This window comes from Suncus etruscus, chromosome 2, assembly GCF_024139225.1.
Source record: "Suncus etruscus isolate mSunEtr1 chromosome 2, mSunEtr1.pri.cur, whole genome shotgun sequence".
Lineage (NCBI taxonomy): Eukaryota > Metazoa > Chordata > Mammalia > Eulipotyphla > Soricidae > Suncus > Suncus etruscus.
Window position 1 is genome coordinate 37803887 of NC_064849.1, and position 24264 is coordinate 37828150.

The 24264-nt window shown below is 38.4% G+C and overlaps 1 protein-coding gene and 2 non-coding genes across 6 annotated transcripts in view; 1 reads left to right on the forward strand and 2 right to left on the reverse strand.

Moving 5' to 3' along the window:
- The window catches only part of FERMT2 (FERM domain containing kindlin 2), a 104846-nt gene that overhangs the window by 51516 nt on the left and 29066 nt on the right, over positions 1 to 24264 (forward strand). For all 4 annotated transcript variants that reach the window (XM_049767196.1, XM_049767205.1, XM_049767213.1 and 1 more), the window contains exon 4: positions 14865 to 14999. In XM_049767196.1, coding sequence (XP_049623153.1) covers positions 14865 to 14999 — 135 coding nt within the window. The remainder of the gene's footprint in view (positions 1 to 14864; positions 15000 to 24264) is intronic.
- Positions 3664 to 3795, reverse strand: LOC126002683 (small nucleolar RNA SNORA51). The gene has a single exon (XR_007493359.1). It is a non-coding gene; the product is annotated as a small nucleolar RNA SNORA51 (small nucleolar RNA).
- Positions 12881 to 12987, reverse strand: LOC126003079 (U6 spliceosomal RNA). The gene has a single exon (XR_007493622.1). It is a non-coding gene; the product is annotated as a U6 spliceosomal RNA (small nuclear RNA).

The following is a 24264-nucleotide window of genomic DNA, read 5'->3' on the forward strand; positions in this document are numbered from 1 at the left end:
CATACAGATTTCTGGTTGCCAGAGGCAAGGAGGTAGAGGTATGGAGAACTTGGATGGTGAGTATGCAGAGCATGCTCTTAATTTACTGAACAGATACTCCAGGCCTGCTTACTACATTTTTTTTATTTGGTCAGGGCTGTCTTGGTATTCTTTTGTCATTTAACTCTTAAGAAAATGTTCCTATAAAATTATTAAAATGAGATCTTCAAGGGCTTATGATATGGTGCAACTGGTAAGAGCACATGCCTTGCTTGTGAAATAGTTTGGGCCCCGGTGCCATTTGCCTTGATTCTGCATCACTGAGTGTGACCTTGGTGACCTCCAACACTATCAGTATGAACTCTATCTTTTGTTTTTTTGTTTTTTTTTGGGGGGGGGGGTCACACCTGGCCATGATTAGTGGTTACTCTTGGCTCTGCATGCAGAAATTATTTCTGATGGTGCTCAGGGAAGACCATATGGGATGCCAAGGATCAAACCGAGGTCAGTTTTGTGCAAGGCAAATCCCTACCTGTTGTACTCTCTCTCTATCTCATAAAGCCTATTATTTTTAGGAAAACACACTTGTTTAGTTATATTTGTCCAATTTAAAAATAACCTTGAAAATATGTAATCTGCCTTGCAGGTTTGCAAATGAAGAGCCTTAATAAGAGGAAATACTGATGGGATCTAGTATAATGCAGTTGTTAGGATACAGACCTAGCATAATGTCCTGACCCAGCTTCGATTCCCATCATACTTGGTCCCTCAAATATTAGAGGGTGTAGCCTTGGAGGCCCACAGCCACACTAGTGTGGCTCCAGTATCCCAGCACAGCCTGAGTAGCATCACATTTCTGAATCTTGCGATGTGGACTGGATGGCCCAGTTGGCTAAGAATCTTGAAGGGGCCTTAAGCCCCCTGAACACTGTTTGGGAGCTCACACATACCTTATTTCACTCTCTACCACCCAAGATAAATGAGATAAGGCAAATAATTCTCTCAATCATCTGGCAGATCATCTAAAGGTGCTACTAAAAAGATTACATTCTGACTTTAAAGCCAGATAGTAAGAGAATTTTAATTTGGATCTAGTGAAAACTAGTGACATAAGATATACAAATAACCCACTTTTTTTCTCCTCTTTATGTTTCACTTTCGTAAAGAAGAATCTATTGGGGAGTGATAAAGAAATACTCAGTAGAAGTGGAACAGAATGGAAATAAACCTGCCTGTGAAGCATGCATTCTACCACTGAGCTGCTTATAGCCCCAGCTCTAAGTTCCTGGCATTCTTTCCCCAAAACTCTTATTTCCTCTTAGTCACTCTGCTCCTCAAATGTCTCCATAGGAGTAAAAGACTCCTTCACCCATGAGGCAAATTCCAGAAACTTGGGGGTCCTCTTTTACCATTGTTCAGCTATGCCACTCTCATCAGTCACCTACAAATTTTAATTTCTGCCTCCAAGGAATATCTTAGATTTTTTTTAATCTCATTTCAGTTTCTGTGTTTCTACTGCTAATGTATCCTACCACTGTTATCTCTCCCCTCTACTATTGTTCCATTAGCTTCCGACATGGTGTCCTTGATTCATTTTTGTTCCTGTTTACATAATAAGCATGTATTTTAAATTATCTTTCATAAAAGCATTAGATTCAGAGTTTAAAAGTCCTGTAATATAAAACTGCTAGTCTACTCTATTTCTTTTCCAAGTCCTAATAACATTCCCACCACTTTTCACTTTTAGTGTTTTACAGTTCCATGTAAGTACTGAACTTAATACTATACTTCTGAGATTTACCATTTTTAGAAATCTTTTATTTTTACTTATACTCTTTTTAATTTCTCCTTTTTTATGATTTTTTTTGGCAAATCAGTATATTTTTAAATTAAAAATGGTGTTTTTGTTATGGAGCTATAACTAGCTGTGTTCATGCTTATTCCTGTATCTGTTTATATTATTGTAGCAATATAAATATTTTTACTTGCTGAACCATAGTGTGCAATTTTACATTTCCTACCTCCCAACCTTTGTGTTTATTATTTGCTTGCTTTCAATTTATATCTGTGATTAATTTTATTTAAAATTTTTTTAAAATTTTGTGGGCACACCTGACAATGCCTCAGGAGTTACTCCTGACTGTATCCAGGTCTCAGGGGACCACATGGGAATTTGGGGTTGAACCCAGCTTTGTCAAATGCAAGGCAAGCAGCCTATACACTGTACTATTACTTCAACCCAATTTTCTTTTCTTTTCTTTTTTACATTTTATTTTGACCGAAGTGTATTACAAATCTTTCACAGTAATTTTTTAGATACATAGTGATATTGAATCCCATTTTTTTATTTTGTTTACTCAAACAATTTCTTTCTTCCCCCTCTTATTTTACTCAAATATTCTCTTGAGTATCTCCATTCTCTTCCTCAATCTGGAGTGAATGTTTCTGGACCAAGTGGTATACGTACTGCTACCATTCATCTTTATCCAAAAAAAAATGTTTCTTTCCTCTCTTATTTGATCTTTACCTTTTTCTCTGTTGATTGTGCCCTTATTTTGGTGGGCCTTAGCAGCCAGTTTTTTTTTTTTTTATTGTACCAAGTAAAAGAGTTAATGAAATGTAAATTTTTGAAACTTACATTTTATTTTTACATTTTACATTTTTGAAATATAAAAATGTTTTATTCTACTGTTTGATAGAATTGTTAAATTATTTTGGGGGGCCAGAGAGTATTGTGGGCACAAGGTCCTTAACTTGCACATGATGGACCCCAGATTCAACTCCAGGCACTCTATATGTTCTCTTTAGTCCCACTTGCAGTGATCTCTAAAGCTAGGAGTAAGCTCAGGTGTTCCAAAAGCAAATAAAAATGATTTTCTTTCAGTACTAGAAAGTCATTGTTCTGTTTTGAGTTTATTGTGCTTTGGTTTATAGAGTTGCTATTGTAGTCTTAATAGTGTTCTTATATTCTGTTCTTGTCATATTATTATTTTTTTAAAATAAATTTTTATTGATGATGCATTGATTCATAACGTTATTTAGATGTCTTGGGTACAGCACTAGTTTATTATATGTATATAGTGTACGCAAAAATTTAGTCTTCTATCCTTCATTCATTGAGTCCCTTAACATGTTTGATCATACTTAAGCCCTCTACCTGGTAACATGTATAATATTTATCTGTCTATATTTGACTGTGCCATTTCTCTTAGCGTGGTTTTGGCAAATGATAGGATTTCATTCTTTTATATGTCTGAGTAGTCGTAGTCCATTGTGTGTTTGTATGTGTGTGTTATGCACACACCTAATATACTATATTCATCCATCTGTGGACACGTTAGTTGTTTCCTTATATCTTGGCCTTTATAAGTGTTTGCAGTGAACATTAGACATACTTTTTGGTCATTTGTAGTCTTCTAATAAATACTTGGACGTTAAATATCTGACTAATATGGTAGTTTTCTTAATTTTTTTTTAGGGCTCACTATCCTATTTTGCCTCCATAGTTGCACAGTTTCCACTGTTCTTTTTATCCACATCCTTTCCTATATATCATTTTTTCCTTCTTTCTTTGTAATAACCATTTTAATAGGTGTGAGGTACATTGTGGTTTTGATTTACATCGTTCTAATTGATGAACCTCATTTGATGTGCCTGTGAACCATTTGTAATATCTCTTTTTTTTTTTGTCCCCCAATTCACAATACAGACCGGCAAAGGGCCTGTGTTGAGGAGTATGTGGGGTGCATTTACTGTACCTCCTCTTTTTATACGGTCGGTGTAAAGAACACGGCCTGTGGTAAGATTTGGGAGGCCAATATCTCTTTTTTAAGAAATGTGTATTTAGGTGTTTTGACCAGGTTTTTATTTTTTTAGTGAAGTGAAATAAAATAGTTTGATTTAAAGAATATAAGTAAGGAGAGAGAATAACATGTTCAAGAGAAAACATGAACTTTTCTAGAGAAGCAAAAGCTAAGAGTACACCTCAAGTTGAAATGCGAATGGACCCCTAAATTAAACTGGGGAATGCACCTGTCCATATATATAAATTGGATTTTGTTGGCTTTGTTTCATTTAGTATATTTACCCCTTGTTAGATGTATTATTTTCAGTTATCTTCCCCACTTAATAAGTTGCTTTTTGATTGTGGGGGACTCCCACGTGGCAGTGCTCAGAGGCTACTCTGGGTGCATTGCTTGGGAGACATTTCTGATGATACTCAAGGGACCATTTGATACTTTGGTGTTGAACTTGGGCCTCCTCTATGCAATGTTGAACTTGAGCTTCCTATATGTACCAGCCTTATGCTTAGGGATCACTCCTGGCTGGCTGGGGGACCATATGGGATGCTGGGGATGGAACCCAGGTCAAGAGCTTGCAGAAAAAATGACCTACCCACTGTATTATCTCTCTGGCTCCTAAAATGTTATTTTCTTCCTCCTTCCTTTTCCTTATGCTACCAAGTTCTTAAGAAATTGAAGCCAGAATTATCTGTAGTTTTGTTTTGTTTTGGGGCCACACCTGGTGACACTCATGGGTTACTTCTGGCTATGCTTTCAGAAATCACTCCTGGCTTGAGGGACCATATGGGATGCTGGGGGATGGAACCGTAGTCCATCCTGGTCTGCCTTGTTAAAGGCAAATGCCCCACCACTAGGCCATGGCTCTGGCCTCTAGGTTTTTTTTTTAAAAAAAAATGTGAAATATACTTGATATATTAGTCTTTATTGTACATTATAGCAATTCAGTATTTGTATATATTGCAGAAAGTTGCCACAATAAGTGTATTTTATGCCTATCAGTAGATCTTTTGTAAACAAGCCACTAGAAGTCCGGAAGAGCTAAGAATTTCTGGGAGTGTGATCCAGGCATGTGTTTTTACTGTTGCTATTTTTAACTTTGTAAGCTATTCTCATGGGCAGATCTGATTGAGAGCTCCTTCATCTACTTATGACTGATCAGAAAGCTAGTTAACCATGTTTATTCTAGTAACATTAATGGCTGGTTTATTAGCTGGACAGGAAATGGCCTAGGGATAAATATCTTGATGAATGAATCATGTTCAATGATTCTCAAGCAGATGGCACATACCAGAAACTTTTGCAAACCCCTGTGAAATTTTATGTCTGGTTTTCTCCTTGTATCATAAACTTAACTCTAGTGAATATGGGAGAAGCATGTCATTGATTATTCTCTTGTATTATTCATTTTATGTCCTTTAATACTTAAAATACTTTTTGCCTTGTGCCAGTACAGGATTTACTTTAGAACAGGGGTCTCAAACTCAATTTACCTGGGGGCCACAGGAGGCAAAGTTGGGGTGATCCTTGAGTGCAAAGTCAGCAGTAAGCCTTGACCATTGGGGGGTATGACCCAAACAACTAAAACAAAACAAAAAAAGATTCCTCTAGGACAGGGCCACAAAATGTTGTAGGGAGGGCTGCAAACAGCTCGCGGGCCACGAGTTTGAGACCCCTGCTTAGAACAATGAAAGTGTGGAAATATGACTTAACACTACCCTAGCCTAAATACTGAAGCAGTGTGGAGAACAGCTAAATTTTCAGAAGCTTGGCATTTTCTAGTGCTTTTGCTTTTAACATTCCAGTGATGCTATTTAAATTTAAATGCACTGAGAATTGAAAGTACAATCCAGAAATATTTAGGTCAAGATCTCTTAGCACATTCAGTCTTATTTATTTGAAAAAATGTGTCTAATGGAAATGAATTTAACTGGTTTTTGGGCCACACCTGGAAGTGCTCAGAACTTCTTGGTTCTGTACTCAGGGATCACTCCTGGCAGACTTGGGGAACCAGGAATCAATCCTAGGGTGGCTGTATGCAAGGCAAGTACCGTACCTACTTGCTGTACTATGGCCCCAGAAATTATTTTATTCTCTTAATATGGTTCACAAGATATACTTGAAATATTTTCGAGTTTCTGAATTTTTGTAACCATAGCAATAAGTGCTGATACATGAAACCACCCAAATTATGTCTGAGGCTAATCGGATTGATTTCTTTACCCATTTTTATAGAAAAATGAAGAAAATCTTTCATTTTTAATTATGTAACTTTTAACTAAAGGGTTTATATTACTATAATTAACTTTAAGATAAATTAGCTATTTCTGGAAGCTTTTCCATCAGCCTTTTGTACTGTGCCAGAGACAGTCGATATCCACTGTCACTATAGATTTGTTGTCATTTTCTGGAATTTTATTCACAAAATCATATAATGTAGATTCCTTTTATTTCTCAAGGTAGGAGAGGCTAGGTATGACTCTTTCTCATATGATTTTTCAGGTACAAAGATTTGTGATCGATCTGTGCTGTCTTGATGAGTGTGTTCCATTATCTAAGGCGTAATCACATAAATATCATATTTTGTCCAATTAGGTTATTTTAAGTGTGGGTTTATTGATCAGGAATTATAGTATGGTTTTTATTTACTTGAGTGAGGAAATAGATTGTCTGGGTTGGATATGATTATTTCTTTTTTTTTTTTATGCACTCCCCCCGGATATGATTATTTCTATAAAATACTACTAAGTGTCTTTGAAAATCACCTAATTTTATATTCATAGTAGTTTGGTATGAGTTCCTCATCCTCCCTGAATCCTCAACAAAACGAACTCATCAGGCACTTATCCCCACTCTGGTGGGTTGCATAGTTTTAATTTGTACTTCCCTGATTTATAATGGTAAGGATCTCATTTCAGTGTACTTAACTTTAACTATTTTAATGTAAATTTTTATTGGACCATTGTGAGATAGCTGTAAAGTTGTTCCTCATTGAGTTTCAGCCAATGTACAACAGCCTTCACAGTGCACATTTTCCACTACCAATGACCCGTTTTCCTCCTGAACCACCCACCACCACCCTCTCCCCTTGTGCTTCTCTGTGGCAGACATTTTTTTCTTCTTTCTCCCTTTGTTTTTTCTTTTAGACACTGTGATTTGCAGTCTTGTTACTGAAGAGGTATCATGGATATCACTTTATTTCTTTTCAGAACCTAGTTCTTGTCCAGAGTGATCGTTTCTGACTGTCATTGTGGTGCCTTCTATGTCCTAACTGCACTCTCCTGCTCTTTGTGGCACTTTTCCTACTATTTGTGTGTCTATCAGATCTATCTATTATCTTTAGGTATTATTGCCATACTACTTTTTTTACATCCCACAAATGCATGTCTACTGTCCCTTGGACTCATTTCGCTTAGCATAATACTCCATATTCATCTGTGTATAAGCAATTTCTGTGACATTTTTTTCTAATAGCTGCATAGTATTCTCTTGTGTAGACGTACCAGTTTCTTAATTTATTCATCTGTTCTTGGATTCTTGTGTTGTTTCCAGATTCTCCGCTATTGTGAATAGTGCTGAAATGAACATAGGAGTACAGGTGCTTTTTCTGCATTGTGTTCTTGGGTCCCTAGTGTGCATTTCCAGGAACAGTATTGCTGAGTCCTATGGGAGCTCTTGTTAAGTTATTTAGGTACTAAGTCCTTAGCAGATAGTTTTGGGTGAATAGTTTTGCCTATTCCATGGGTAGTCATATCTTTTGAGGTACAGAAGCTTAAATTTAAAGTAGTCCCAGTCATTTATCTTTGCTTTTATTTGTTTTATCAGTGATGTTTCTTCCTTGAAAGTACCCGTAACTTCAGTGTTATATAGAGAGCTCTGCCTATGCTTTTTTTTATACTTAATGGTTTTAGGTCTAATCCATTTTGATTTGACCTTTGTGCATGGTGAGGTAAGAAGTCTGAATTTAGTTTCTTGCACATAGATGACCAAGTTTCCCAGCACCACTTGTTGAAGAGGCTTTCCTTGCTCCACTTCACAGTTTTTCCTCTTTTATAAAAAATTAACTTGTCATATGCCTGGGGTCTGTTTCAGGATATTAAATTTTTTTCACAGATACGAGTCTCTTTTATTCCAACACCATGCCATTTTAATTACTACTGTTTTGTAGTACAGTTTAAAGTTGGGAAAGGTAATTCCCAAGAATTGCTTTGGCTGTTTATGAAGGTTTATTGCTTCATATGAATTTCAGGAGTATTTGATCTATTTAAAAAATGTCATGAGTATTCTTATATGAACTGTATTGACTCTGTACAATGCCTTGGGGTGTGTTGCCATTTTAATACTAACCATCCCAATCCACGAATAAGGAATATATTTCTCTTTCCTCATGTCGTCTCTTATTTCTTGAAGTAGTGTTTTTTTGTGTGTGGGGTGAGCTTTGGGGTCACACCCAGCGGCATTCAGGGGTTACTCCTAGCTCTGTGCTGAGAAATTGCTCCTGTCAGACACGGGGGACCATATGGGATGCCAGGATTCAAACCACCATTGTACTGAATCGGCTCTGTGCAAAGCAAAAGCCTTACTAATGTGCTATCTCTCTGGCCCCTGAAGTAGTGTTCTGAAATTTTCTTTGTATAGGTCTTTCACCTCTTAAGTAAAGTTGATTGTAAAGAACTATAACTATTTTTTTTTTTTTTTTTTTTTTTGGTTTTTGGATCACACCCAGCATCGCTCAGGGGTTACTCCTGGCTCTACACTCAGAAATCACCCCAGGCAGGCTCAGGGGACCTATGGATGCCAGGATTCAAACCACTATCCTTCTGCATCCAAGGCAAACGCCTTACCTCCATGCTATGTCTCCGGCCCCAGAAATGTAACTATTTTAAAGAAAACTGTTTTCTCTTTTTGGTTTTTGGGTCACACTTGGCAGTGCTCAGGGGTTACTCTTGGCTCTACGTTCAGAAATCACTCCTAGCAGGCTTGGGGACCATGTGGGATGCCAGGATTCGAACCACTGTCTTTCTGCAAGCAAGGCAAACACCTTATAACTTACTTTCTATGTTTTAAATCTCTAGACTTCTTAGCCTTTTTATTGGGTAGGATGCATTATTTATGATCTGAGCCCATTATCAATTATAGATGTGCTTTAGGAGAATACTTCAAATATTCTTTTGCCTTTTGCTTATTTTATGAAGTAGGCGAGGGGACAGTTTTGGGATGTATGAATGCCAGAGATTGAATCTAGTTCTCAAACATGTGCCTTACCTGAGCCACATACCAAGCTTCACTTTTTTTTTTAACTTAAAAAATCAGAGCCTCTGAAGGATTATTCCTGGCTTTGCTCTCAGAAATCACTTCTGGTAGGCTCTGGGAGCACATGGTATATTGGAGATCAAACTTAGGTCATCAAGGTAAACACCCTACCTGCTGTACTATTGTTCTGACCCCACTTCTTCGTTTTCTTAAAAGTACCTTCCAAAGCTCAATTTTTTTCTTTGAAAATATTGGTGTGGGTGTATGTGTTATATGTAAGAAGTATTGGCTTAATTTCCTTCCTTCCTCCCCCCCTCCCTCCCTCCCTCCCTCCCTCCCTCCCTCCCTCCCTCCCTCCTTCCTTCCTTCCTTCCTTCCTTCCTTCCTTCCTTCCTTCCTTCCTTCCTTCCTTCCTTCCTTCCTTCCTTCCTTCCTTCCTTCTTTTTTTTGTGGCTTTTGGGTCACACCCAGCAATGCTCAGGGGTTACTCCTGGCTCTATGCTCAGAAATTGCTCCTGGCAGGCACGGGGGACCATATGGGACACCGGGATTTGAACCGAGGTGACATAACATAGAGGTAAGGCGTTTGCCTTTCATGCAGAAGGTCATCAGTTTGAATCCAGCTTCTCATATGGTTCCCCGTGCCTGCCAGGAGCAATTTCTGAGCACGGAGCCAGGAGTTTCCCCTGAGCACTGCCGAGTGTGACCCAAAAACCACAAAAAAAAAAAGAAAGGCAAATGCCTTACCTCCACGCTATCTCTCTGGCCCCCTTAATTTTCTTTTGATGTCTGTGATCCACCTAGAATTTATTTTTTCACGGTATATTAAATAGAAGTACTTTAAAAAAGGTATCTATGACTCTCATTGTTCAGCACTTTCTTGAAAAGATTTTATTTTCCTCTTGAATTGCTATTGCTTTTTTTATATCTGTATCTATTTCTGGGTCCTCTTTTCTGCTATATTCGTGTAGATGTCTTATCGTTTAGCTAATAATTGAGGCCTGTTTTGGGGGGAGTGTCCCCCTATTCGGTGTTTCGGAGAGGCCTGGGGGTCATTCCTAATAATACACAGCCAGTTGGGTAGCAGTTTAGTGGTAGGGCCTGAAGATGCAGTGCTGTTTGGGCCTTGTAAGACTGGGAATACTTGGGCCATTCTGGCTGAGGCCTCCAGGACTACTCCCACTGATGCTCCAGGGGCTGTGTGGTATCATGGATCTACCTTACCTAATTTCAGTTTTCAGTTATGATGCCTTATTTAAATATGATTTTTTAAATAATGTAGTTGTTGTTCTTCTTTTTAAAGATTCCCTTGACTGTTCTATGATCTTATTTTCTTATAAATCCTATATTTAACTTGTCAGATTTGTAGAAAAGAAAATTTTGCTGATTCCATTGAAATCTTAATTTTCTGAGGGGAGATTTAACTTCATAACAATTCTTGGAATTCATGGACAATGAATAGAATGTTATACTTGCTTATTTGAATATGAAATATTGAGCTTAATTCATTACTCTTATTTAACCTTTTAATGTTCAATCTTTATGTGAAAGACAATAAGATAAACACAGAGTGGGGCCAGAGAGATAGCATGGAGGTAAGGCGTTTGCCTTTCATGCAGAAGGAAGGTGGTTCAAATCCTGGCATCCCATATGGTCCCCTGTGCCTGCCAGGAGTGATTTCTGAGCATAGAGCCAGGAGTAACCCCTGAGCGCTGCCAGGTGTGACCCAATAAACAAAATAAAACAAAAGATAAACACAGAAAAATGTAATTTAGTTTGAATTAGTTGAAAATATGAGATTATGCCATATCATTTTGGGCTTTTTTGTTTTGTTTTGTTTTGTTTTGGGGGGACATATCCAGTGGCGCTCAGGGGTTACTTCTGGCTCTGCACTCAGAAATCACTCCTGGCAGACTCGGGGGACCATATGGGATGCTGGGAATCAAACCCAGGTCAGCTGCATGTAAAGTAAACACCTTACTGCTGTTGTATTGTTCTAGTCTCATATACCAAATCTTAAATGTGATACAAAATATTTTTGTACATATACTTCCTTATTGTGTATAACTAATGACATAATTAATCAGTGTTGTCATAGAAAGCTTGATTTCTTACAGTTTTAGATAAGAAATAATATATAGGGGCCGGAGAGATAGCGTGGAGGTAAAGGTGTTTGCCTTGCATGCAGAAGGACGGCGGTTCGAATCCCGGCATCACATATGGTCCCCCGAGCTTGCCAGGAGCGATTTCTGAGCGTAGAGCCAGGAGTAACCCCTGAGTGCTGCCAGGTGTGACCCAAAAACAAACAAACAAACAAAAAAAAACAAAAAAGAAAAAAAGAAATACTGTATAAATAAAAGGTCTATATTTTGGCACCCTAGTAAATTATTATCTTTCCACTTTCAGGTATCTATATTTATTAAGTATAAATTAAGAATACTTTGGTGAACTTTTAAAATATTGAATTAAATATTAAATTTTTATTGAGATAGCATTTGTGTATAAGAGTATCATTGTTTATATTCAAGTGATACAATATTAGCATACTGTGTCAAATAAACTTCTTTTTTTTTTTTTTTTTTTTTTTTTGGTTTTTGGGCCACACCCATTTGACGCTCAGGGGTTACTCCTGGCTATGTGCTCAGAAATCGCCCCTGGCTTGGGGGGACCATATGGGACGCCGGGGGATCGAATCGCGATCCTTCCTTGGCTAGCGCTTGCAAGGCAGGCACCTTACCTCCAGCGCCACCTACCCGGCCCCTCAAATAGACTTCTAACACCGATTCTTTTAGCCCACCTTCACTTCCTTAGCAACTTTAATTCTTTGGTAAGAATTCAACTTTATTTTTATCAGAGATTATCTGTTGCTTTCTTTGTTTCTTCATATACTAAACATGAGTGAGATCTCCTGATATTTATCTTTTTTTTTTTTTTTTTGATTTTTTGGCCACACCTGTTGACATTCAGGGGTTACTCCTGGCTATGTGCTCAGAAATCGCTCCTGTCTTGGGGGACCAAATAGGATGCGGGGGAATCGAACCGCAGTCCTTCCTAGGTTAGCGCGTGCAAGGCAGGTGCCCTACCACTTGTGCTACCGCTCTGGCCCCAATATTTACCTTTTTTTTCTCCTTTTATTTAGCTTAAAAAAGATAATCTGGTACCATCCATATTGTAACAAAAAGCAATTTTTACCTTTACTTAGAGTAGTATCTATTGTATATGTGTACCACATCTTTTTTTTTTTTTTTTTTTTTGGTTTTTGGGCCATACCCGTTTGACGCTCAGGGGTTACTCCTGGCTATGTGCTCAGAAATCGCCCCTGGCTTGGGGGGGACCATATGGGACGCCGGGGGATCGAACCGCGGTCCTTCCTTGGCTAGCGCTTGCAAGGCAGACACCTTACCTCCAGCGCCACCTACCCGGCCCCGTGTACCACATCTTTATCTGTTGTTGATTACTTGAGTTTTTAACACTAAATAGCACTGCAAGGAACACTGGTGTACAAACAGTTGATCAAATTAGTGTCTTTATGTTGTGTGGGTAGATTATAGGAGAATTGTTAAATTGTTAGATTTCTTTCTCAAATGCCATTCTTAATTATTATTTGGTATTAATAATTGTCAAAAGCAAACAAATACAGAAGGAAATTACAAATATAGAAATGAATCAATAGGAAGACTTAGGAAGAATAAAATGTTAAACATCAAGGAAGTGCAAATCAAAGTGGCAGTGAGATAGCTCACACCATAGAGAGTGAAAGACATTAAAAAGAAAAAACAACCAGTGCTGGTGTGGATGTAGGGAGAAAGGGACTCTATTTTTATTTTTTTTTATTTTTTTCATTTTTAAAAAATACGGAACGCTTCACGAATTTGCATGTCATCCTTGCGCAGGGGCCATGCTAATCTTCTCTGTATCGTTCCAATTTTAGTATATGTGCTGCCGAAGTGAGCGCAGGACTTTTTTTTTTAATAATAACTTTATTTATGGTTACAAATATATCATTGTACAATTACAATCATTATAGTGGGGTTTTAGTCATAAAAGGTATACCCCACCTCCCTACACCAGTGCAACCTTCCCGCCAACAGTGCCCTACATCTCCCTCTTCCCTCACCCCCTGCCTGTTTTTGAGATAGGTATTCTATTTCTCTCAGTCACTGTCATTGTCATGATAGTTGTTAGTGTAGTTATTTCTCTAACTGCACTCACCACTCTTTGTGGTAAGTTTCATAGCATGGGTCAGTCCTTCCAGCCCTCATCTCTATTGTCTTTGAGTATTATTACCATACTGTCTTATTTTTCTTAAATTCCAAAGGTTAGTAAGACTATTCTGTGTCTATCTCTCTCCCTCTGATTTATTTAACTCAGCATAATAGTTTCACGTCCATCCATGTATAGGAAAATTTCATGACTTCATTTTTCCTGATGGCTGCATAGTATTCCATTGTGTATATGTACCATAGTTTCTTTAGCCACTCATCTGCTGTCAGGCACCTGGGTTGTTTCCAGATTCTGGCTATTGTAAATAATGCTACAAATGAACATAGGCCTGCAGACAGGAACTCATATTTACTGCTGGTAGGAATGCCAACTCTTCTAGCCTTTCTGGAAAACAATAGGGGCATTTCTTAAAAAAAACAAAAACAAGAAAAAACAAAACCAGGAACTGAACTTCCATTCATTCCATCAACTCCACTTTTTAGAATATACCCCAACTGCCCAAAAACAAAATAAAGAAAATATACTAGTACCATTATGTTTCTTACAGACTATTCACAATAGACAAAACATGGAAACAAACCAGTGTCCAAGAATAAATGACTGGATAAATAAATTATAGTACATATACACGATGAAATGTTTCGTGACCATAAGAAAAGATAAAGTCATGAAATTTGCTGCTACATGAAGCAACCTGGAAATTATCATGCTGAGTAAAGATAGTCAGTGGAGGGAGACCGACAAAATGATCTCTCTCATATGGGAAATATAAAGAAACATAATGGTAGAATAATGAGTACCCAAAGCCAATGAAAACAAAGAATGGGAGAACTGATATTTAATAGGAAATAAGCCCCTTGATGGAGTTGGAGGATAAAACAGGTATGGTGGGAGGGTGGAAGGTAAAGTTTTAGGAGGAAAGCATTGAAACAGGAAGAGGTGGGGCCGGAGAGATAGCATGGAGGTAAGGCGTTTGCCTTTCATGCAGAAGGTCATCAGTTCAAATCCCGGCGTCCCATATGGTCCCCCGTGCCTGCCAGGAGCAATTTCTGAGCATGGAGCCAGGAATAACCCCTGAGCACCGGCGGGTGTGACCCAAAAACAAAAACAAAAACGAAACAGGAAGAGGTGGTGCTGAAAGTTGGTTATGTATGAAACCCTATCAACAACAACACTGTAAACTACAGCACAAAAATTTATACTTTAAAAAAGGGGTGGGGGGACCAGAGCAATAGCACAGCGGGTAGGGTGTTTGCCTTGCATGTGAATGACCCAGGTTTGATCCTTGACATTCCATATGGTCCTCTGAGCTTGCCAACAGTGGTGTTTGAGTGCAGAGCCAGGAGTAACTCTTGAGTGCAGCTGGCTGTGCCCCCCCCCCCAAAAGGCATTTCTGTGGAAGAAAGACTGGTGGGGGGGAATGGAGTATTGGTAGAGGGAAGTGAACACTGGTGAACATCAGGGAAGGGATTGGTGTTGAAATACTATATGCCTTATATCCAATCAGGAATTGTAATTTCCTGATGACTGTGTGAAAAATAAAATAGAAAAAAAGAAGTTTACATTTTGTTTTGTACTAAGATCATTTTTTTTTGTTTGTTTTAACAGATATCAGACACCCTGAAGAACTCTCTCTCTTGAAAAAACCCCGAGATCCAACAAAGAAAAAAAAGAAAAAGCTAGATGACCAATCTGAAGATGAAGCACTTGAGTTAGAGGGACCTCTTATCACTCCTGGATCAGGTGAGACTCAAGTGAGCCAGAACATGGATGAACATTAATAGAACGTGTAACTCAATAGACTGGACAAATTTAAAAATATTCTTAGTATCTTTTATCATGAATTACCATCAGAGTCTATCCTGGGTATATCATCATGTCATGGGTTGATAGTTGTATTGATAAAGAGGAAGGTTGTCTCTATGCTCACCAAGAGTCAGAAAGCAATAGTACATTGGAACACTCAGTTCTTTCTTTTTTTTTTTTTGGTTTTTGTTTTTTGGGCCACACCCGGTGGTGCTCAGGGGTTACTCCTGGCTCTCTGCTCAGAAATAGCTCCTGGCAGGCACGGGGGACCATATGGGACACCGGGATTCGAACCAACCACCTGTGGTCCTGGATCGGCTGCTTGCAAGGCAAATGCCGCCGTGCTATCTCTCCGGGCCCTCAGTTATTTCTTTTTTTTTTTTTTTTTTTGTGGTTTTTGGGTCACACCCGGCAGTGCTCAGGGGTTACTCTTGGCTCCATGCTCAGAAATTGCTCCTGGCAGGCACAGGGGACTATATGGGACGCCGGGATTCGAACCGATGACCTTCTGCATGAAAGGCAAACACCTTACCTCCATGCTATCTCTCCGGCCCCCTCAGTTATTTCTTTGTAGAAATTGGACAGTAGTGTTTAATTCCTCTTTTCTAAGATACATGAAAATCGTACTATTTAAGAAATTATTAATTCTCTCAGGTCTTATAAAACCTTTTAGCTTTTCATATGCTGGTTCCTAAACCTCTGTACTTTGTCTCTAAGATTTTCTTCCTTCAAGAAACTTTCTCAGATTTCCTACTTTTCTAGTGAAGAGATAACTCAGAGGGCCTAGTACATGCTTTGCATGCCAGGAGACCTAGATTCAGTTCCTGCACGCTTAGTTTTCCTGAGCACTGCTAGGCTGTATCCCAGAGCACAGTACCAGGAGTAGCAACTGATATCTTTATGGGGGTGGGGAGAGGGAGAAGGAGAGGTAGAGGGAGAGGGAGAGAGAAGAGGAGAGGAGAGGGGAAGGGGGAAGGGAGGGGGGAGGAGAGGGGAGGAGAGAAGTGAGGAGGGGAGGGGAAAGGGAGACCACTTACATTACATAGCAACTGAGATCCACTGTATATAAGAGACACACACACACACACACACACACACACACACACACACACACACACACACACACACACACACACACACACACACACACACACACACACTCCCCAGTCTATCTGGTATTGCAGAATCCTCTCCTAATAATGAACCTGTTGCATAAAGGGATTGTTTTTCCCTCTTTTGTTCCCAGAATTTTGATTCAGAATAAGTCATTCAGAAGAAAAACAGGCAATCTTTTTGATAGATATCTATTCTTTTGGATGTACATGAAGTGGGCTTTACAGTTCTCATATTTTTGGTTTTTGGTTTGTTTGGTTTTTTTTTGTTTTTTTGGTTTTTTTTGGCTTTTTTGGTTTTGGGATCACACGGAGCAGTGCTCAGGGGTACCTGGCTCTATGCTCAGAAATCACCCCCAGCAGGCTCAGGAGACCATATGGGATGCCGGATTCGAACCACCATCCTTTTGCATGCAAAGCAAACGCCTTACCACTGTGCTATCTCTCCGGCCTCCAGTTCTCATGTTTTTAATAGCTGCATATTTCTTTTTTTTTGGGGGGGGGGGCACACCCAGCAGCGGTGGCACTCAGGAGTTATTCCTGGCTCTACACTCAGAAGTTGCTCCTGGCAAGGTTGGGGGCCCATATGGAATGCTTGGGATCGAACCTAGGTCAGTCGTAGGTAGGCCATGTCCAGAGCAAATGCCTTACTTACTGCTGTGCTATCACTCCAACCCCATTAGCTCCCCATTTCTGTTTTGTTTTTGGTTTTGGTTTTGGTTTTTGGTTTTTTGGGCCACACCCGTTTCTTGCTCAGGGATTACTCCTGGCTAAGTGCTCAGAAATCGCCCCTGGCTTGGGGGGACATATGGGATGCCGGGGGATTGAACTGCCGTCCTTCCTTGGCTAGCGCTTTCAAGGCAGACATCTTACCTCTAGCGCCACCTCTCCGGTCCCTGCTCCCCATTTCTAAGTCTGCTTCTTAGTTTAGATTCCTCAACAAAACTAATTTTATTTAGTTAGTTCATTCTTTTTGCTTTGTTTTGTTTCACCTCTAGGATGATGATGAAAACAAACACCACATGCATTTCCTGTATGACTCAGAAATGTCTCCATGGGTAAATGTCTCCATTTACCCATTAAGCTCAAGTTCTCATTACAACCCCTTGTTTTTCTTTTGGGACCACTCCCTGAAGTAATCATGGGCTACTTATTTACTACTCTGTGCTCAGGGTAACCATGCAGTGCTAGGGATCAAAATCAGGTCTCTCCTATGCAAAGTGTGTGCTCAGTCCTATGAGCTAAACTTTGGTCCCTTAACTACTGCTTTTTAAAATGAAATGTGTAATTTAAAGCTGAAAGAATGGCACAGTAAGATTAGAAACATGTAAAATAACATTTTTTTTGTGTGTGGTTTTTGGATCACACCCGGCAGTGCTCAGGGGTTATTCCTGGCTCCAGGCTCAGAAATTGCTCCTGGCAGGCACGGAGGGGACCATATGGGGTGACGGGATTCGAACCAATGACCTCCTGCATGAAAGGCAAATGCCTTACCTTCATGCTATCTCTCTGGCCCTGTAAAATAAAATTTTTAAAGCCTTTATGTCACTACTCTTAAACTGATTACAAAGGGGGTACTGTATAAATACTAAATGTAGAAATGTACAAGAATTCAGAGGACATAGGGCTGGAGCAGTGGCGTGGTGCGGTAAGGCATCTCTGCCTTTCCGGTACTAGACTAGGATAGTCCGTGGTTTGAATTCCCAGCATCCCATATGATACCCCAAGCCAGGAGCAATTTTTGAGCGCATAGCCAGGAGTAATCCCTGAGCATCACCAGGTGTGGCCCAAAAAAGCCCAAACAAACAAACACAGAAAATTTAGAGGACAAGCCAATTCTAAATTAGATATTGACAGAATATATATTTTATAGATTTATATAGAGATAAATATATATGCTTTATATACTTATATTTGTATATGCTTTATATGTTTTAAATTTACTTAAATCATTGTGATTTTAATACTGTTAATGATAATTTCATGCATAAAATGTTCCAGCACCACAGCCTCCACTTCCCACCAACATTGTCTCAGTGCCCCTCGCCATACCATGGTACACTCAGTTTTGTAGACCAGTTTTTGGGTTCTGTTGTTTTTCACTACTTATGTCCTTACTATGTTTCTTCATAAACCACAGATGAGAGAGATATATGCCCTTCTTCCATCTCCTTCTGACTGACTCCCATCATATAACAATAGATTACATGATTTTTGTCTTTTCTTATAGCTAAACAGTATTCCATTATGTTTATATACCAGTTTCTTTTTTTAAGTCATCTTTTCTTAGATACATGGGTGTTCCCAAATTTAGTTTATTTTGTATAGTTCTGCAATGAACATAGAAGTGTGAATATTTGTAGGGAAGGGAGATTTTGGGCCCTTAGATAGTCATTTTATTGAATTAAGCAAGTAATTTTATGAATTAAGCATTTCATATTGCAGGGCTGGAATGATTGTATAGCAATAGGTCACTTGCCTTTCATGCAGGCAACCCTCGTTCAATCTCTAGCATTACGTATTGTTCCTCCCGTATCACACCAAATAGTGCCAGGAATAACCCCCAAGCATCAGTAGGCATGACCAAATAAAATAAAATAAAACAGGGGCCGGAGAGATAGCATGGAGGTAAAGCGTTTGCCTTTCATGCAGAAGGACGGTGGTTCGAATTCTGGCATCCCATATGGTCCCCCAAGCCTGGAGCGATTTCTTTTTTTTTTTTAAAGTGATAAATTTTTAATTGTTTTTACTTTCCAGCATTTGATACATAGAGTCTTGCCTGAAATTATAAACTTTAGGATTAGTGAGAAATAGATTTTTCTCTTGAGTTTTTGGAAATCATTTAGAGCTTCGTAAGAAATCATTTGTTTCCTCCTTTATTATATCTTAAGATTTCAAGTCTGATGGAGAGATAGCACAGCGGTTTTTGCCTTGCAAGCAGCCGATCCAGGACCAAAGGTGGTTGGTTCAAATCCCGGTGTCCCATATGGTCCCCCGTGCCTGCCAGGAGCTATTTCTGAGCATACAGCCAGGAGGAACCCCTGAGCATCGCTGGGTGTGGCCCAAACCCCCCCCCCCCCCCAAAAAAAAAGATTTCAAGTCTGAGAACCTACCACAAGAATTTTAAAAAGTGCATGAGTCAAACAAAGTACAGTTTAAATATGAATAAACACATGTTTCATAACCCCAAAAATATCTAACACAAATACTATTTCTTCCCTACAATACAGCCTTTAGAGAACAGTGGTTCTCACCTGAGGCACTGGTGACAATGTAACTATGATGAAGAGGTGCTACTAGTAGCCAATGAGCAGAACCAGGGATCTGTTAAACATCCTATAATCTACAGGATGAATCCCACAACAAAGCATCCAGTCTGAATGTCAACAGTGCCACTTAAGATCCCATGTTTCAGAGTTAACTCAGGCGATTTCTGAGCATAGAGCCAGGAGTAACCCCTGAGCTGCCAGGTGTGACCCAAAAACCAAAAAAAAAAAAAAATAATAATAAAACAAAACAAGAAATTTCCACCAGACATTTATATTGTAATGAAAAGGATTTTGATAGGAAGAAAGGGCAATTCAGGGAGTCAGGTATGTTAGTAGTAGAGCACATACCTTGTAAGCTTGAGTCACTGGGTTTGATCCAAACACTGGGAGGTGGGAGGATAAAGGAAGTAAGATTAAAAAGTAAAAGAATATTTAATTTAAAAATATGTTTTAATTCTGGTGATAGAAAAGTAGAAGATAGGTTGATAAAAAAAAAAGTTGAGCCAATTGATATGGGGAAAGGCCTTCAAGGAACTTGAGGATCGTACTGAAGGTAACGTTAGGATGATAAATTTCATGTTAGAGTCATTTTTTTTCCTGCCTGCTAAACAAAATGAACCATTATTTCAGAAAAAAAAAATCTTAATTTACTTCCAAATGCTAAGTGTGGAGAAGGCAACAAGAGAGAAAAGGGTTAAAATACTAATAAAATACTACAGAAGAATGAAAGAAAAAAGAAAATGTTTATTATTAGAAAAAGTTGATTTTTAAATTTGATTCAAAGGATATATTGATAGAAAACAGCTATGCATAGTCTTTGTTTTCTATTTCCATGAAAGCCCATCTAATTCTTTTGTTTCTAATTTATTTTTTGGTTTGGGGACCAAAATGGCAATACTCAGTGTTTACTCCTTGCTCCACACTCAGGAATTAGTCCTTACAGTGCTCAGGGAACTGTTTGGAATGCTGACCATTGAACCCTCATCAATCGAGTATAAGACCTTACTATACTATCTTCTGGTCCCACCATTTATTTCTAAAAACACAGAACGATATAAAAAACTGTTTCTGGGATTATTCAACCGAGTATAAGATCTTACTATACTATTTTCTGGTCCCACCATTTATTTCTAAAAACACAGAACGATATAAAAAACTGTTTCTGGGATTATTTTGGAGTGATGTCCAAAATCATATACTATTGGTTCTAAAGATACAAATTAAAGATTTTGTATAGTGCTTTAAGGAAAGGCAATTTGGACACAAAAGATGATAAAGACTAGGGAAAATGAGACATCTTTGGGGACTAGTTTCCTCCTCTTTTGGAATTAACATTTTATAATAAAAATGAACACATTTTAAATAACATGATATTTTACAGTTAGTATCTAAACAAAATGTTGGAAATACCCCAAGACCACCAACTATATTCCTCTCTCAGTCAGAAGAACCACATTTTACCTGTCACTAGTTAGTGTGACTTGTTCTACTATCTGATCTCTTAGGATTTTTGATAGTGTTTTAGTGAAACGATTTAAAATTGTATTTTGCATTCTAACATGTTTTTGTGTGTGTGCATCATTATAAATCAGCTATATATACTATTTTTGTTTTGTTGTTTGGGGGCCACACCTGGCAGCACTCAGGGGTTACTCCTGACTCAGCACTCAGAAATTCCTCCTGGCAGGCTCAGGGGACCATATGGGATACCTGGAATCAAACCTGGGTTTGTTCTGGTCAGCAGCATGCAAGGCAAATGCCCTACTGCTGTGCTATTACTCCAGCCCCATAGGTGGATGGATGGATGGATGGATGGATGGATGGATGGATGGATGGATGGATGGACGGACGGACGGACGGATGGACGGACAGATGGATAAACATAGATAGATAGATAGATAGATAGATAGATAGATAGATAGATAGATAGATAGATAGATAGATAGATAGTAGGTAGGTGGGTGGATGGATGGATGGATGGATGGATGGATGGATGGATGGATGGATGGATATACTACATTAAGTTCACCATTCACCACTAAAAGTCCAAGTCTACACTTTATAGACAGTTGACTCCTGTCTATATTTCTGGTAACCACTAATTTGATCTTATAAACTAAAAGGTTATGCTTGAGTTAATTTGCTTTGTCTTCTCTTATACCACATGAGTAATATATGGTTTTGACTTCACTAATCACATACCCTTCAGGTTCATTCATATTGTTGAGTTTGGCAGATTTAACCTTTTTTTCGGGGGAAGAGACTGGGAAAAAACTCCTGGGGAGGCTGAGGATGAACTAGAGGAGGGAAACACCTTAGCACCTGTATTACCTCTGGCTCAAGATTCCATCTTTTTATAAAGTTGAAGTGTCTCTGTACACAGACATACACACCATATTCTGTGTACAGAGAATATACATTTTCATTATCCATATCTTATGATTACCTGTTATTATTGTTATTATTATTATTATTATTGGCTATAGAAAATAATGCAGCGCTGAACATGGGAGTACATATATATATCTTCAAATTAGTGTTTTTGTATTAGGGGATAAATGCCCAAAGTGTAATAAATGTATAATACAGAATTTGTTTCCTGTTTTGAGGAATTGCTATAATGCTTTTTCATAATAGCTGTACCAATTTTTTGGGTTTTTTTTTTGGGGGGGGCACCTGGTGACACTCAGAGGTTACTGCTGGCTCTGCGCTCAGAAATCGCTCCTGGCTTGGGGAACCATATGAGACACCAGGAAATTGAACTTCGGTCCGTCCTAGGTTAGCACATGCAAGGCTACTGCTTTTGCCACCCCTCCTGCCCCTCTTTATGTATTTTTGATATTAGTATGTTATTAGATATAATTTACAACTATCAAGGGCTTTTTAAAAAAATTTTAAATTTCTTTGTGCAGAAACTTTTTATAGTCCTGATTGGTTTTTCCTCAGGATTTTGTTATCTCGCAAACAGCTTAATTAGAAGAAAATCATTTGAGTTTAAACAAATAAATGCTAGAAAGTACATAAAGACAGTGATACATAAAGAGTTGATTCTCGAGAAAAAGTCTGGTTATCCCAAATACATATAATTTTTAAAGAAATACAGAATTTTTAAAATAATGATTAGTTTTTCTGCTTTTATGGTTGGTTCTTACTTTAGTCAGTTATAGAAGCAAATATTGAAAAAATAGGATCATTGCATAATATTGTCCCCTATATCTTACTTTCAGGATGTCAAATTATGCTCAGTTCTTTACAAATAGTACTTTACTGCAGGGTGTGATAAGCTATAGTCTTATTTTACTGCAGAATAAGAGACCCCGTCCTTTAGTTAACACAGACCTCTTGAATTGTGAGCATTTTGGTGTGGTTATGTCAATTATATTGATTTGTTTTTAGTACAGTTATTTGCTATCCTAGGTATTTTTCCTGTATGGACATTGTTTTATTTTGTTAGTGGTCTTTCATTATCATACCAATAATTTGTATTTTTATTTTGTAATTTGGGGTTTTCACTCTTAAGAAAATGTTCACAAGTGTAAAGATTTCATATTTTTGCTTTTAATACTTTAATGTTTATATATTTTAATTTAAATTTATTTGTATTTGTTAATAATGGTAATATAAGGAATTATTTAAAATGTATAAAATATTTAACTCTGTATCTTAGTAGATATAGAAAGGCATTTGCTAAAATTCAATATTCACTCATAATGAAAAGAGAATTCTCAAAGTGGAGTTTAGGGCTGGAGAGAAAGTACATGACTGACCCAAATTCAATCCCCAGCATCCCCAAGTACCACCATTAAGGATTCCTGAATGCAGAACAAGGAGTAATGCCTGAGCATTGCCAGGCCAGGTGTGGCCCCATAAGAGCAGATTTTAGATGAACCAAACCTCATCATAATAAATACCAAAAATGATCAGCATTATGCAAATATCATACTGAAGATTTGGAACCAGATGAGCCTGTCACTTTTTTTGTTTATTTTTGGGCCATATCATGAATTATTGTTAGGGAAATACAAATATCAATGAGATACCCAATTACCACAACAGTGAGAGTGACTACATCAAAAAGCCTGGAGAAAATAGTGTTGGCAGGAACCTGTTGGAAAATGGGAATTGTCATTCATTGTTGGTAGAAGGGAATGTTTGGTTTTGCTTCACTGGAAAACAATATTGAGCTTTTTCAAAAAAGGAAGAATAGAATATGCACACATCTATTCACAGTAGCACTGGGTACAATAGTGAGGATATGAAAATAGCCCTAATGTTCAGTGAAAGATGAATGAATATAGATAGAATCTTTACTGCAACTGAATAAATGTGGAGGGTATCGTGCTTGTGAAATAAATCATATAAAAAGACATAATGAATCATCTCATTCATATATGATATATAAAGAAGTAAAATAAGGGAACAGGCAGTATCAAATTACTATTTTGGGGGGGATTTTTTGGAGAGGGCCACACACAGCTGCCCTTAGGGATTACTCCTGGCTCTGCACTCAGAAATTGCTCCTGGCTCGGGGGACCATATGGGATGCCGGAATCGAACCCATTACTGTCCTGGGTCAGCCACATGCAAAACAAGTGCCTTACCACTGTGCTACCTACCACTCTGGCCCCTCAAATTACTATTTTTAAAGAAAACAACCATGTTCCTGAATTACAAAACCAGGAATGCCAGCAGGAGTAGGAAGAATAGGGGAATGGGAAAAAAAAAAAAAAGCCATAATTTTTTTCATTTGGTTTTTGCCACACCCAGCAGCATTCAGGGTACTCCTGGCTCTGCACTCAGAAATTACTCCTGGCAGGCTCA